At 37.9% G+C, this 15,765-nt stretch overlaps 1 protein-coding gene across 6 annotated transcripts in view; it reads left to right on the top strand.

Annotated features, from left to right (window-relative positions):
• Positions 1 to 15,765, top strand: part of exoc6b (exocyst complex component 6B) — a 608,337-nt gene that overhangs the window by 444,902 nt on the left and 147,670 nt on the right. For 4 of the 6 annotated variants that reach the window (XR_005633442.1, XR_005633443.1, XM_039751926.1 and 1 more), the window contains exon 19: positions 4,103 to 4,132. The exons of the other annotated variants lie outside the window; for them this stretch is intronic. Coding sequence is in view for 2 of the 4 variants with exons in the window: in XM_039751926.1 (XP_039607860.1) it covers positions 4,103 to 4,132 (30 nt within the window). In the remaining 2 variants the exon portion in view is untranslated. The remainder of the gene's footprint in view (positions 1 to 4,102; positions 4,133 to 15,765) is intronic. 6 annotated transcript variants of the gene reach the window in all.

Raw genomic sequence — 15,765 nt, 5'->3', positions numbered from 1 at the left:
AACAGAAAATGCCTTCCTTTACATCTGTTATTTGCTAATTTCTTAGAATTTTTAGGAGAAAAATGAACTTAATCAATGTGTCTCTGTGCAAAGAAAAACTGTTTAATGTTTATGCAAAGTTAGTCTTAAATGTTAGTGTCCCTTTGTTCTTGATGAAATACTCATTATAAAACAATACCTTGGATCTACTGTACAAATTCTTTTCATAGTTGTTTAGCACTTAATCTCAATATGTGCAGAATTTGGTTTAACTCTTTGGTCAATATCTATGGTCCTTGAATCAGCCTAGAATGTCTTTTTTGTTATATGGAGACCAGTACTCCACACATCAGGCTGTATAATCTAACGTAATATTAGCTTACTTAATTGCTTTTCATTGTATTGATATAGAAAGTCCACAATGAGATTCACACCTCCTACTGTATATTCATATCAACATTTTCTATTATATCTGTAATACTTTACTTTTTCTTGTATTAAATTTATTCTGCTACAAATCAGACCATGTCTATTTTCTAACCAAGTCCTTCTATAATGATTCACATGATAATAGATTATCTTCCATTCCACCTAGTTTGATATCATCTATACATCTATACTAATAAAAGGCAAAGCCCTTACTGACTCACTCACTCACTCACTGACTCATCACTAATTCTCCAACTTCCTGTGTAGGTGGAAGGCTGAAATTTGGCAGGCTCATTCCTTACAGTTTACTTACAAAAGTTGGGCAGGTTTCATTTCGAAATTCTATACATAATGGTCATAACTGGAACCTATTTTTCTCCATATACTGTAATGGAGTTGAGCTCGATGGCTGAGAACTGACTGTCAACGCAGTACGTAGAAACCCAGGAACAGCTCCAAAAAGCGCTGAAGAAAACATGCATTATACAATTAAGAAGGCAGCGAAACAATAAGAAGCGAGCGAGTGACACATACAAGCATATTCATGAGTGCAGCTACTGCGGAAACAAAGCACGGTGTAAACCTAAAGTTTAAATTAAGTTCATAGACAGGCCCACGGCTAATGCGGGATACAAGTTTAATGAGAGGACACAGGATATAAACGACAGTTTTGATCACTTTGTAACTAAGTTAAAATTGCTGGTGAAGGGCTGTGCTTATGCAAATTCCGAGAGAGTGTTTGTGGGGGGATTGACAGTTAAGGCGGGTGGGGTAGTCACGTCATTATCTCCCCTCCCATTCACCTCATTTCGCTCTGAGCTGAGCTCCGCAGCTAACGCAGTCTCATGGAAGCAACTTTGTGACGCTGCCACCAAATACTCACAGAAAAATCCACAAGTTAATACACACGCTCTCTCTAGAGTTTCTCCACACTCTGAATCCTCCAGGCATTACTTATACAATACAATACAATACAAAAAGTTTACATTGACAATCGTGTTATGTTATTTTTAAAATGTTTCCTTAGCACAAGCACAGCTGAGAAGCTTCGATGCATGTGCTCCATAATGCGTTAAAAAATAACGCATTTAATCACACTTTGCATTCCAAGCAAAGGGGAACTTCTGTCAGTGCATGATTTCCTGGTACACCGATTACATTGATGCACACATCAGAGCTACAAAAATGTAAGAGTCGGAAGAAAGCGCGTTGTTATGACTAATTGGAGGAAAATTTTGTTTCAAAAGATTACCCAACGGAAGCCGTCATAAAAGCGTGGTTTTGTGCATACCACCCAAGCACTAAATGCATCCAAATGCAAAACATGTTACAGCGAACACAGAAACTGTGTATGCTGTTAGCACTAGCAGTAGCAGTTCGAGTACCAACAAAAGGTGTCGGCAGCCCAAACATGATGAAATGACTGGCTTCAGGACCAAAATTAGTAAGTCAACATCGGTCAAACACATACAAGCATATTCATGAGTGCAGCTACTTTGAAAACAAAGCGTGGTGTAAACCTAAAGTTTAAATTAAGTTCATAGACAGGCTGCCGCTGCCGTTTGTCATTCCCACGGCTAATGCGGGATACAAGTTTAATGAGAGGACGCAGGGTATAAACGAGAGTTTTTGATCACTTTGTAACTAAAATTACCACAACGCTCATATCATCAGCGAGAACCTCTCTTTACACTATATTAAAGACAATGGCAAGTTTCCTTTCTTTACACCTTTTTTCCTTTTATCCCAAACCAAAACCTTTCTCTCTTAACACTGCAGAGGACACAAAACTAATTTTCTTTAATTGCTGGTTGTGCCGGTAAGGCACATTACCAGAGGCAGAAATTTGGACGTTCACATAGAAAATGTAATTTCTATACCACAGCCGTCGTGTAGCGCCTTTCAAAAGGGATCTACTACCGAGAGATCATCCATATACATTTTAGCTGCTGTTAGTACTACTCACCTGTTGTGTTACACCGTCTTTAAAATGTAGTTTACCCGAAACCAATCCAGTAATGCTCAATGTAGCTTTACTTCTTAAAACGTTAATGTTTTACTGTTTAATAACTTATAGACTACATTTTATTATTTTTCCCTTACACTCAGTGACCAAAGCTATACACACACACACACACAGATATATAATTTGTGTGTGTGTGTATGTGTGTGTGTATATATATATATATGTGTGTGTGTGTGTGTGTGTGTGTGTATATATATATATATATATATATATATATATATATATGACAGCAACACTCATAACAGTGACAAAACAATTACATTGACAATCATGTTACGTTATTTTTAAAATGTTTCCTTTTCTTTTTCATAACTTCTTTAACACTACTTCTCTGCTGCGAAGCGCGGGTATTTTGCTAGTTTAGTATAAAGTGTGATACTTTTGGACGTATGGATTTGTATCCATTATTGGCTGTAGAATTTCTAATACATCCGATGGTTTCACTCTTTCGATTTTGTGTTGCATTGCTTCTCTGTGATCATAAATATCCAGAAAAGTTTCTTTAAAGGATGTAACTGAGGACTTTTCATATTTATAGGAGCTTAGAGCACATGAACTGTGTCTGACAATACACACGAATGAGAAATGATTGAACTCTGTGCATGGTTGTAAATGTTTGAGAGGAAGCAGAACTTTTCAAAATCTCTTGTCTTTCGGAACTTTAAATTATCTCCAAGAATGTCTTATCCCAGGATTTCCTTTTATAATAGAAAGATATATTAAAAAGAGCAGTGGCTCTAGCCCTGATCCCTGAGGGACACCATATTTAACATCACGTAATTTGGCTGAAGCTCTTTGCAACATATCTCTTTGTCCCTGTTGTTTAATCCATTGTTGCACCAGCTACTCACTAGACATTGAACTGTGGCATTTTTCTTTGCTCACTAGTATCTCATGTGAGAGTTACCAGAAGTCAAGAAGATAATATCATATGCACCACTTTGATTATGTTAACTGTTTTAATAACGCACAATCAGCAACAAACCATGAAGTTGCAGGTTCAACTCCTGCCACTTCACACTGTAGGACCATAAGCAAGTCACTTCACTTGCCTGTGCTCCAATTGTAAAAATAAATGTAACCAATTGTATCTCAAATGTTCTAAGTTATCTGGGATAAAGGCCTCAGTCAAATAATAAGTATACCTGTTCTTGACATGTGTTGTTCAGTTTTTTCCTTAATAATTGCTTCCATTAATTTACCAATGTATGTTTAACTTGCTGGCCTATAATTGGATTGGCTTAAACAACATTTGTTACTTTCCAACCTGTAGGACTTTTTGCCCTATGTACAGTGATTTCTGAAAAATGTGTGTCTAACGAGTCATTACACAAAAAAGTACTAGGTTGGCTACTTTTCTAATTGGTATCTTGATTACAAAAATAGAGGGGCAAGAGTATAGTAACATAGAAAGAAATTATTACTCATTGTTGTAGGGTAGCCATATAAGTGAGTTTAATTTCAGGCTTTTTTAATTTGTGTTTTTAACACATTTTTAAGTTAATATTGTCTATAGTTTTATGACAATATGTGATTTAATTGAAATAGGAAACAAAAACTTTGAGAGAAAAAGTGATTTTTTTTTTACCCACTAACCATCTTATTCCCATTGCTCTCCTCCAAGAATTCAACTTACTATCTTTTTTTTTTGCTACCCGTCCTCTGCAGGGTATGGTGTATGAACATGCTACCATGCCGGTAAGTTATTACATTAGACTCCGTGTGCTGGTTGTAAGGAATCTTGTGTCTACAGCAAGGCCTTAGTTCACCTGCATGCTAAGATTAACAGAACTTTTTTTTTTTTTTATATATTTTATTAATTTTATTGTAATCATTCCATACAAATAGATCAATTTTTACAAAAAAAAAATAGGATGAAACTATTTTAATATAGCCAGTTTTACATATGTTTTTGGTCATTAGGCTCTTATTTCAGCATCAGAAAACGTGTGCCTCTACTCCTTTTAATACAGTATATATTTAAATTGCATATTGCCCTTGTACCAGAAAAGATGTTTTTGTGCTGCTTATGCTTATTGTGTCTCCTATTTTTGCTTGACCAAAATATTTTGGTGTGAATGACTTGCCTTTATTTTTACTAATAAAAACAACTTTGCTTTGATAATATTTTTGACCTTGTTGTTGCATGCTTCTTCTTTCTCCAAAACAGAAAAAACACCTTTGTGACACAGAATAATATATTTCATTGAACATTAGTGTAGTAGACTGTATGTGAATTTCATTAACAATATATTTTAAACTAAGTTACTTTTAACAAGAATTATTTTGGGATTAGATTATTTAAGCTATACAAGTGCATCTGTCAGATGCTCTGCACCTCACGATCTCAAAACTAACTCTAGCTGATGTAATCATGCACTTGTACTGTGTAAACAAATTTTCACTTTTCAGCACTTTTTTTGTCATCTTCCATTAATTGTGTCCTAACACAAAAAATGAATATGTGATAGAGAATGGCATAATTCGATTTAGGTTTTGTTAAATGTTAGTCCTCATAATTGTACTTTTTCATTGAGACCGACTCAGAGTCTTATATTTACTCTGTTAATTTCACAGTGGTAATATTTTAAGTCATAAGTGAAATGTCATGTAGTTTCTTCTTCATCTCTTCAGTGCCATACATACTTTGTTATTATCACTGCTTGCAGAGGAAGTAATGTCTCTGTATTTCAAAAAAGGCTTTTTGACTCAGTTAAAGTCATATAGTTATTCACTTATTCACCATATTTCAAAACGTTCAAATGGATTGTTGTCTTATGTTGGATTCTTGAAATGCAGCTGAGGATTGAGAAATACAGTGGGATGCAAAAGTTTGGGCAACCTTGTTAATAGTCATTATTTTCCTGTATAAATTGTTGGTTGTTAGATAAAAAATGTCAGTTAAATATATCATATAGGAGACACACACAGTGATATTTGAGAAGTGAAATGAAGTTTATTGGATTTACAGAAAGTGTGCAGTAATTGTTCAAACAAAATCAGGCAGGTGCATAAATTTGGGCACCACAAAAAAGAAATGAAATCAATATTTAGTAGATCTGCCTTTTGCAGAAATTGCAGCCTCTAAACGCTTCCTGTAGGTTCCAATGAGAGTCTGGATTGTGGCTGAAGGTATTTTGGACCAATCCTCTTTACAAAACATCTCTAGTTCATTCAGGTTTGATGGCTTCCGAGCATGGACAGCTCTCTTTAACTCACACCACAGATTTTCAATTATATTCAGGTCTGGGGACTGAGATGGCCATTCCAGAACGTTGTACTTGTTCCTCTGCATGAATGCCTTAGTGGATTTTGAGCAGTGTTTCGGGTCGTTGTCTTGTTGAAAGATCTAGCCCCGGAGCAGCTTCAGCTTTGTCACTGATTCCTGGACATTGGTCTGAGAATCTGCTGATACTGAGTGGAATCCATGCGTCCCTCAACTTTGACAAGATTCCCAGTCCCTGCACTGGCCACACAGCCCCACAGCATGATGGAACCACCACCATATTTTACTGTAGGTAGCAGGTGTTTTTCTTGGAATGCTGTGTTCTTTTTCCTCCATGCATAACGCCCTTTGTTATGCCCAAATAACTCAATTTTAGTTTCATCAGTCCACAGCACCTTATTCCAAAATGAAGCTGGCTTGTCCAAATGTGCTTGAGCATACCTCAAGCGGCTCTGTTTGTGCTGTGGGCGGAGAAAAGGCTTCCTCTGCATCACTCTCGCATACAGCATCTCCTTGTGTAAAGTGGGCCGAATGGTTGAACGATGCACAGTGACTCCATCTGCTGCAAGATGATGTTGTAGGTCTTTGGTGCTGGTCTGTGGGTTGACTCTGACTGTTCTCACCATTCGTCGCTTCTGTCTATCCAAAATCTTCGAGCCTTAATTTGAACTGAGCCTGTGGTCTTCCATTTCCTCAATATGTTCCTAACTGTGGAAACAGACAGCTTAAATCTCTGGGACAGCTTTCTGTAACCTTCCCCTAAACCATGATGGTGAACAATCTTTGTCTTCAGGTCATTTGAGAGTTGTTTTGTGACCCCCCATGTTGCTACTCTTCAGAGAAAATTAAAGGAAGAGGGAAACTTACAATTGACCCCCTTAAATACTCTTTCTCATTATAGGATTCACCTGTGTATGTAGGTCAGAGGTCACTGAGCTTACCAAGCCAATTTGAGTTCCAATAATTAGTTCTAAAAGTTTTGGAATCAATAAAATGACAACGGTGCCCAAATTTATGCACCTGCCTGATTTTGTTTGAACAATTATTGCATACTTTCTGTAAATCCAATAAACTTCATTTCACTTCTCAAATATCACTGTGTGTCTCCTATATGATATATTTGACTGACATTTTTTATAGTAACAACCAATGATTTATACAGGAAAATAATGACTATTAACAAGGTTGCCCAAACTTTTGCATCCCACTGTATATCCTTCATTTTTGAAAGAAAGCATAAAGTTACTCCTCAGGTAATTTTTTTTTTTTTAGTCCAGAGACTACTTTATCAAAGCCTGCTCCCATGTCATTTGAGGTTTAGTCAGAAGAAATAACATTTTTTCTTTTCTGCTTTAAATGTAAATAAAGTTGTATAATTTCTAAACTTTTGTTATTAGTTGTTGCTGATGTAGTGTCCTCTCATTGTGCTAGCTTGTCCCACCTGTCTCTGCTACAAGTAAGTTTGACTTTCATTTAATTTGCAACATATAGTATACACAGAATTATGTAGGTCTTCACACTACTAGTGACTTTAGATTCTGTCTGACTTGTCAAATTTGTGTGCCCTGATGTTAAATTGTTAACTGACGTGCTCTTAATGTGGAATACTACTATGCAAAACTAAAATGTCATGTTGCTTCTTGTGAATTTTTCAATTGAATGTTCATTTAAATAGAATGATACACTTAAAATGTGACAAAAGATTGTGTAGGCATAACATCCACCATGATACCAGTATTTGCCAAACTGGATAAGTTACTTTGTTGCATTTATGATTGAGCTCAATTCCATTTCTTTGCATGCGGGTTCTACAAAGAGAAATGAGAAATGCATCCTACCCACACACCTGCACTGTCATAGGGCTATTTTATAAATGCCAGTTAACCTTATCTGTACATATTTTGTGTTTGTGGGAGGGAATGCAGAGTACATAAAAGAGAACCCATGTGGATGTGGGGAAAATGTGCTAACTCTGAATGGAAAAGAGCTTGGCACAGGACCCAAGGTTCAGGGATTTATGAAGCACCAGCAGTAACCACTCCTCACTTCAATATCAAGTGTCATTTTTTTTTTTTGGATCATATGAGGGGCATTTTATAATTTGTCTACCTCAGTAGGGAAGAAAAGAGCTTTAAAAAAATGTTGGTTTTATTTTTCAATATAGTGCCCTGATAGCTCCATACACTTTATACACTTCATCCACTTCTCTGCACTGACTTGAACACGTTTGAAGAAAAATCTGTGACCTTCAAACCAGGATATCACAACTACATTGACGTCTTCATCACTTGAAAACCACTGTGTACAGGGAGATTTCTTCTGATAATCTGATGGAGCCAGGTCAGGACTATAGGACTACAGTGTGGATGGTTCAGCTGCTGGAACCCACCTTCTCGAATGGCAACCTGTGATTGAAGTAACATATGAACTGGAACATTGTTGTGAAGAAGCAGCACGCCTGCTGTGAGTTTTCCTCATCTTTTGTCCTTGATTGACTCCCGCAAAGTGATCATTTTGTTGGCATAACTCTCCGCAATTATGATTGTCTTGTGTGGCATCAGCTCCAGAAGTAAAAGTCCTTCAATATCCTATTACTTTGCCTACAAATTTTTCTGTCTTGAACTTTTTTGGGGTGGGGGATGACTTGTACTTCCATTTCACTGACTCCATTTTGGACTCAGGATCTCTGTGATCATCTCCAGTCACCAAATGATGGAAAAAAAAAATCACTTAGTCTTCATGGAGCATCTCCAAGTTCTCCTGACACCACTGGAGCCTCGTGGCTTTCTGACATGGCATCAGCATTCTTGGAACCTATCTTGCAGTGACCTTTGACGTGCCCAACCTTTCATGAATTATTTTCCAAACTCTACCTGCCAAGATCCCCATTTCTTCTATTGCAGTAATTGTTCAAACAAAATCAGGCAGGTGCATAAATTTGGGCACCACAAAAAAGAAATGAAATCAATATTTAGTAGATCTGCCTTTTGCAGAAATTGCAGCCTCTAAACGCTTCCTGTAGGTTCCAATGAGAGTCTGGATTGTGGCTGAAGGTATTTTGGACCAATCCTCTTTACAAAACATCTCTAGTTCATTCAGGTTTGATGGCTTCCGAGCATGGACAGCTCTCTTTAACTCACACCACAGATTTTCAATTATATTCAGGTCTGGGGACTGAGATGGCCATTCCAGAACGTTGTACTTGTTCCTCTGCATGAATGCCTTAGTGGATTTTGAGCAGTGTTTCGGGTCGTTGTCTTGTTGAAAGATCTAGCCCCGGAGCAGCTTTAGCTTTGTCACTGATTCCTGGACATTGGTCTGAGAATCTGCTGATACTGAGTGGAATCCATGCGTCCCTCAACTTTGACAAGATTCCCAGTCCCTGCACTGGCCACACAGCCCCACAGCATGATGGAACCACCACCATATTTTACTGTAGGTAGCAGGTGTTTTTCTTGGAATGCTGTGTTCTTTTTCCTCCATGCATAACGCCCTTTGTTATGCCCAAATAACTCAATTTTAGTTTCATCAGTCCACAGCACCTTATTCCAAAATGAAGCTGGCTTGTCCAAATGTGCTTGAGCATACCTCAAGCGGCTCTGTTTGTGCTGTGGGCGGAGAAAAGGCTTCCTCTGCATCACTCTCGCATACAGCATCTCCTTGTGTAAAGTGGGCCGAATGGTTGAACGATGCACAGTGACTCCATCTGCTGCAAGATGATGTTGTAGGTCTTTGGTGCTGGTCTGTGGGTTGACTCTGACTGTTCTCACCATTCGTCGCTTCTGTCTATCCAAAATCTTCGAGCCTTAATTTGAACTGAGCCTGTGGTCTTCCATTTCCTCAATATGTTCCTAACTGTGGAAACAGACAGCTTAAATCTCTGGGACAGCTTTCTGTAACCTTCCCCTAAACCATGATGGTGAACAATCTTTGTCTTCAGGTCATTTGAGAGTTGTTTTGTGACCCCCATGTTGCTACTCTTCAGAGAAAATTAAAGGAAGAGGGAAACTTACAATTGACCCCCTTAAATACTCTTTCTCATTATAGGATTCACCTGTGTATGTAGGTCAGAGGTCACTGAGCTTACCAAGCCAATTTGAGTTCCAATAATTAGTTCTAAAAGTTTTGGAATCAATAAAATGACAACGGTGCCCAAATTTATGCACCTGCCTGATTTTGTTTGAACAATTATTGCATACTTTCTGTAAATCCAATAAACTTCATTTCACTTCTCAAATATCACTGTGTGTCTCCTATATGATATATTTGACTGACATTTTTTATAAATTGCAAATTGCAAAGTATCATAATACAGCCACAGAAAATGTTTTGTGAGCTTATATAGTTTGCCTAAACACATATTTGTGAATTACCTATTTATTTTCCATATGACTGACCTTATGTAGTGCAGTGCATTGTAAAATACATTTAATTTTATAGTGTGTTCATTTTGAAATAAAATTTAATTACAAGTAAGGAAAAAATGCAGTTAATAATTGTTGAGCAGGGAAAAAATAAAAACAAAACACAAAATAATATTCAGAGATATGATTTATAGTTCAAATTCTCGCCATTAAAAGTTAAATTGCAAAGTGCACACAAATTACATCATCTCATCTGCTGTAGGTTAACAATTTATACTCTTTGTTAATGATCAGTTTATAATCAGTATATTTTGTACAGTGCAAATTTTGGTTTGATTATATGCTAGTAGGAATGAGATCTGGATGTACAGGGATTTGGTTGTTCCATCCTTCTTGGTTCAAAATGCTAATAGTCAAGTAATGGTAAATCTGAAGCTGTTATTCTCCTGGTACACAAGGTTTTTGTCAGCTCCTCTGCAAAGATGTATGGATGTTTATTTTTGCAAGAGTTTGAGGCTGAGTGCTTTTTAATGAGATTTTTGATGGCCGGGGTCTTAATTAATGAGGCTAGTGTACTAATAAGCTCATAGGTAATTGTTAACACACTTGCTTTACTTGTCCACGCTCTAGAAACAATCATCCTTCTGTGAACAATGACTGTGCATTTTATTTTTCTGCCAGTATCAATCATGCCACCCATTCTTGTGACGCTTTTGTATTTATTTATTTATTTATTTAGTATCCTGTGATCTGAGATGTTTGATTTATCAGACAGAGTTGGTCATATAAATAAAATTAGTCTGTTTCATGCTCAATTTCCTTCTCTTAAATTGACCTTTGGATGTTTTCCTTAACTAGTTCGAGGAAGCCTGGGGACTGATGATGTATTTCATTTTACTGGTTTGATAAATTCTCAGGAGACTAGAGGTCAAAGTTCAATCATGGATCAAATATACTGAATTATTCAAGATCTAAATGTTGATAGCCAGACCTCATATGAAGTGTCTCCTAACCTAAACCTGTCCATTGGTATGATGCAGAAATTGAAAGTGAGTGACCGAATGGTTCAGTGGCTTTAACCTTTGGTTAAGGGAGACAGTGTCTTGCTAAGCCTGTTTTAATTCATAAATTGGTTTCACTCCTTCTACTAAAAACTTAATTCATTGCCTGTCATCAAAGGCAGTTAGCCAAGCATACTATGTTAACAGACATCCAAATGTATGTTTCTATTTTTTCTTCCTCCTTTGATTTATCTTTTGATGTGTCATTGGTAATACTAAACCAGATAGTCACGATCAGTTAGTTTGCTCTGTAGGGATCATCTGGGGCATCATCTGTATGTGTTTGTTTATGCATCAAACGTATGGTGGAATTCTTTTGGTTATTTCTTTGATTGAAGGTCATTAGCAGATAAAATTTACCTTTTAGTCTTCGGTTTGCTAAATGCTTTCTCAGGCACTTTGACAATCATCAGTATTTTCCTTATTTAACAATTTATTGAAATAGTTCTGTGCTTTTTTGAATTTTTTTTTTTTTAACTACAATCTGTTGATCTTCTTCTCGCAACTGAAAGAGGGCACCGTGGCGGATGTTAGCCGACTTGCTGACCAACCACAAGCGTTACCTGGTAGGTAACCACCCATACAATCAGATTGTGATTCAGTCTACGAATGCCTTGAATGTAATTACCCCGCTCTACATACCATCAAATAAACGAACCGCATGCCGTGGCTCAACACAGGAGGCTTCGCCTCTAGCACTGACGTCCGAGGTTCGATTCCTGAGAGGGGGTGCAGTGAGTGTGTATGCCTGATGAGCCCAGAATTAGGGCGAAACACATGTTGCGTACTCTTTGCATTATTTGACAGTAAAAAAATATATATATATACTCTTTTAGGGTGGGTGTCAACTTATGTCAACACATAGGGAATGTTGACATCCAGGGGTAGAGGGCAGTAATAAGCTGTAAACATAAAAATCCATCCATCCTCTTCCGCTTATCCAAGGTCGGGTCGCGGGGGTAGCAGCTTAAGTAGAGAAGCCCAGACTTCCCTCTCCCCAGCCACTTCTTCCAGCTCTTCCGGGAGAATCCCAAGGCGTTCCCAGGCCAGCCGGGAGACATAGTCCCTCCAGCGTGTCCTGGGTCTCCTCCCGGTTGGACGTGCCCGGAACACCTCACCAGGGAGGCGTCAAGGAGGCATCCTGATCAGATGCCCGAGCCACCTCATCTGACTCCTTTCGATGCCGAGAAGCAGCGGCTCTACTCTGAGCCCCTCCCGGATGACTGAGCTCCTCACCCTGTCCTTAAGGGAAAGCCCAGACACCCTGCGAAGGAAACTCATTTCAGCCGCTTGTATTCGCGATCTCGTTCTTTCGGTCACTACCCATAGCTCATGACCATAGGTGAGGGTAGGAACGTAATAAAAATCCTCTTTACCTTATAGTTTGGCTCTAGTTTCTAGCAGTATGTGTTACACTCACTGCTGCCACTGTTTCAGGCATCTGTTACTGTATATTGTGACCGCAGTTGCCAATGGCTGATCGATGATGCTCGCAGACGGTATGCCACAGTGTTCACAGTATGCAGCAACAGATGCCGGAAACACCAGCAAAAGCATAACACATACTATAAACAATGTAATGTGGCAGTGCACGTCATTGGCTGCTTCTAACGTTACCATACCTTTCAGGACTATTCTCTGTAATAAGTTTTTGAATTCACATAGTGTAGAGGCTCATGGAACATAAAACACAGGGATATTTGTCATAAAGAAATATTTTATGTTGATTTATGTGTGAGATCTTCAAAGGGGGTCTAATACTTTTTGTAGGTACTGTATCAAAAGACAATACCCCACTGGTTTCTGAGGATGGTTTGCTGTTTTAATATACTAGGTAAGGAGCTGGCTATGAATAAATAATTAGTAGATTTCAATGGCAATATGTGTCATTGTTCAGAAATGCTTTTCATATTTTATTTTTTTGTTTACCACTTTGCTGCTATTTGTTTTAATAATGATCAAGGGTTGCATACCCACTTTTTGTCCAGTGATGTCACAGGAGATTTTGATGGTGCCACTTTTTCTATTAACCAGTTCATACTTTGCTTATGGCAGCAGATTTTATTTTACAGTTACTTAGCTCATTTTTATCTCAGTATTTTGTGCATTCTTTACTTTTGCATTTCTTCAAACTAATTCTAAACAGTTTAATTATCTGGCTTTTTTATGTGATTATAAAAAGGTGTCATATTTTACAGACTGATTTAACAACTTCATCCCAGAAGTAGACCATACTATATTGCATTTGTCTCTAAGAATGCATGTCTTCACAGGATAATTTCAAATGACAAATGCATAAACAATTGATGCGGAAATTTCTTACATTAATGTGTCATTTTAAGTATTTTTCAGATACCTTTACTAAGGAACTTACTTTCATCACACATCAAGACTATTAATTCTTTTTTAAACATCTTCTTGTCTTTAGATTTTTAAGAGTGTTTTGCTTAATGGTGAAAGTAATAGTGTTTTGTCTTGCAGGCTTCTGAAGGTATCAATGGCAGTGATTTCCAACATTAGACAGTGTGCTCTATTAACTTAGCAACTGTTTATTTTGCCCTAATTTGTACTTGCATTAATCATTAAGTAAAAGGGTCTCAACTGCTAATGCAGTTGCCATGTATTCTTAATTGGATTTTTTGTTTAGCTTTCTTCAAAATCAGCCTAAATTATGCCTATATAAGCAGTGCTGATGATGTGTTATTGCTTTAGCAACAAAACATGCAAATATCATATGTCAAGCAAGTAAGCCAGCCGTCTCGTTGAGAGCTAATAATGGCTGGTTCCTTATTTTTGAATTCATTAGCAGCCTTGAAAATCTTGAATCATTGTTCTTGTATGCATTTATATATATATATCCCTCACTCACTCATCACTAATTCTCCAACTTCACTGTTAGTAGAAGGCTGAAATTTGGCAGGCTCATTCCTTACACCTTACTTACAAAAGTTGGGTAGGTTTCATTTCAAAATTCTATGCGTAATGGTCATAACTGGAACCTATTGTTCTCTATATACTGTAATGGACTTTAGCTCGATGGCCGTGGGGGGGCGGAGCTGCATGTCACATCATCACGCCTCCCACGTAATCACGTGAACTGACTGTGAACGCAGCACGCAGAAAAGAAGGAAGAGCTCCCAAAGAGCGCTGAAGAAAAGCACATACAAGCTTATTCATAAGTGCAGCTACTGCGGAAACAAAGCACGATGTAAACCGTAAGTTTAAATTAAGTTTATGGACACGCTTCCGCTGCCGTTTGTCATGCCTTCGTCGAATACTTTATTCGCGAGATACAAGTTTAATGAGAAAACACGGGGTATAAACGAGACTTTGGATCACTTTGTAACGGAGTTAAAATTGCTGTAGCGAGAAACTTTTAAGTGCCGGGTCTTAGCTAACATTAAATAAAGCCGTGGACATCGCAACATCACACTAGAGAGCAGCTCACGTGAACTGACTGAACGCAGTACGAGTGATCACTTCCATGCATCAGACCTGTTCAAAAAACGCATTACACAATTGACAAGATAGGAAAAGAATATGGTCTGAGCTGAGCTCCACAGCTAACACGGTCTTGCAGAAGCAACTTCATCACGCTGCCACCAAATACTCACAACACAAGTTAATACACACACTGTCTCTAGAGTTTCTCCACACTCAATGTATTGCTCGCATCCCCATTATACACTGTGATCTCCCATTTCAATTCAGATGCCTCCACTTTCCTGTAAGGCTCTGCTGCACGATGACAACTAATAAGTCTCAGGGACAGACCCTACAAAAGGTTGCCATTAATTTCAGGCAAGATTGCTTTTCTCCTGGACAACTATACGTTGTATTCTCAAGAGTGAGCTTGCACAGCTTTGTCATATTACAACCGGAGTGCTAAACTAACAATGTGCTATATAAAGAGAACTATAACAATCGTATTAAATGACCAATAAAACAGCGGAGAACCCGTGGATTGAATAAAAAGGCAGCTTCCTTGGTGAAGCAAGGAAAAAGGATGGCCTTATATGTCATTTGTTTATAAAACAGCGGAGAAGCTGTGTAAAGGCTGCTTCACAAAAAAACAGCGGAGTGCCTTATATGAGCAGGCAGTCAGCTAAAGAAGGGAATCAATAAATATCTACTGTATAATCATAATAAACGAACAAAAAATAGCGTACAAGCCGCGGATTAAATAAAGGAAATGGGTACCTGAACAGTAAAGTAAGTCTCAAATGGGTACACAATAACTATAGGAATCGTAATAAACGAACAATAAAACAGTACAGAACCGTGAAGCAAGGAGAAACGATAGCCTTATATGGCGTTTGTTTATCGTTTATAAAGCAGCGGGGAAGCTGTGTGAAGGCAGCTACACAAAAAAACAGCAGAGCGCCACACTCTGAATGTATTCCTCGCATCACCGTTATACCCTCTGATCTCCCATTTCAATTCAAATGCCTCAAATTTCCAGTAAGGCTCTGCTTCGCGATAACAATTAATAAGTCTCAGGGACAGACCCTACAAAAGGTTGCCATTGATTTGAGGCAACATTGCTTTTCTCCTGGACAACTATACGTTACATTCTCTAAAGTAAGCTCATTGCACAGCTTGGTCATATTACAACCGGAGTGCTGAACTGACAACGTGGTATACAAAGAGATCCTTAACAGATAGTTATTGGTATATTTT

This window comes from Polypterus senegalus, chromosome 4, assembly GCF_016835505.1.
Source record: "Polypterus senegalus isolate Bchr_013 chromosome 4, ASM1683550v1, whole genome shotgun sequence".
NCBI lineage: Eukaryota > Metazoa > Chordata > Cladistia > Polypteriformes > Polypteridae > Polypterus > Polypterus senegalus.
The sequence above is the reverse complement of the archived record's forward strand: the minus strand, read 5'-3'. Positions and strand labels throughout refer to the sequence as shown.